This window comes from Trachymyrmex septentrionalis, unplaced genomic scaffold (genome assembly GCF_001594115.1).
Source record: "Trachymyrmex septentrionalis isolate Tsep2-gDNA-1 unplaced genomic scaffold, Tsep1.0 C3625848, whole genome shotgun sequence".
NCBI classification, from domain to species: Eukaryota; Metazoa; Arthropoda; class Insecta; order Hymenoptera; family Formicidae; genus Trachymyrmex; species Trachymyrmex septentrionalis.
Window position 1 is genome coordinate 558 of NW_017304024.1, and position 1,060 is coordinate 1,617.

At 31.6% G+C, this 1,060-nt stretch overlaps 1 protein-coding gene across 1 annotated transcript; it reads right to left on the reverse strand.

The window, feature by feature from the left end:
* Positions 1–280: 280 nt before the first annotated feature.
* LOC108748604 lies at positions 281–783 on the reverse strand (the record flags this gene model as incomplete). Its single annotated transcript, XM_018486885.1, has 2 exons — positions 281–590; positions 656–783. Coding segments are annotated over 2 exons (438 nt in total), but the record flags the coding sequence as incomplete, so codon positions are not given.
* Between the last annotated feature and the right edge of the window lie 277 nt (positions 784–1,060).

A 1,060-nucleotide genomic window follows, 5' to 3' on the forward strand; every position in this document is an offset into this window, starting at 1 on the left:
TTTAGGTCATGTGACTAGCAGATGAGAAAGCAGTGGATTCGCTATCCACTGCATAAATAAATGCATTCTATTTCAAACTTGTTTGTGTTCATTATTTCGACAACGAATTATTTGTGGTTGTAATGTTTATAATTTATACATTAGCTCTTCCTTTTGATCCAAGAGGAACGCGCTTACAAAATTTTTTAAATACATTTATAGCTATATCACGCATATGCACAACACTAACGTTAATATATGTAAATTGAATCATGTATTAAAAAAAAAAAAGAATAATTACCAAGTCCACTTGAAGACGCAGGTGTAGTTCCGAATGAAAACCCTGATGTTTGTCCAGCCGGTTTAAAAGACGAGTTGAATAATGAAGACCCAGCATTAGTGCCAGAATTGAAACCTGTATTAGTTCCGAATGTAGAAGGCGCAGTTGCACCAAACGTAGATGTTGTTCCAAATCCTGTAGTAGTAGTTTTGTTACCAAATAATGGTGTGGTGGTATTTGTAGCCGGTTGACCAAAACCAGTAAAGGCGGTACTAGTCGACGTCGATGGAATATTAAAAGCAGACTTGTTCTGATTGAACAATCCAATGCTCTATAAACAAAGTATAAATATTATTTTGATTTTTACACATATATAACGTGTTTATTATATATTACCTGATTAGGTTGTGTGGAGCCAAATGTAGATCCAAATCCTGTATTTTGTCCAGTATTAATGCTACCAAAACCTGTTCCAGCAGTTTGGTTAGTACTGCTAGTGCCAAAAAGCGGCGTCGGGGCAGCTGCTATAAATAAAATTGTATACTTTATTAAAAATATATATTTTTACACATTTACTACTTTAGTAATACAATAATAGTAAATAATGAACAAAAAATCATGTAATATTTGAAGAAAACAGACAAAAGTTTGTTTATTCAAATATTATATGATTTTCTATAGTTTTTTCTTCCTCAACAATTGTAAAAATACATTTGTACGCGTGTGCATGGATAGATGTGTATGTTTCAATACTTTTTAAATTACTATATATATTTCAATATTAATTTTATAGGTTCCAAT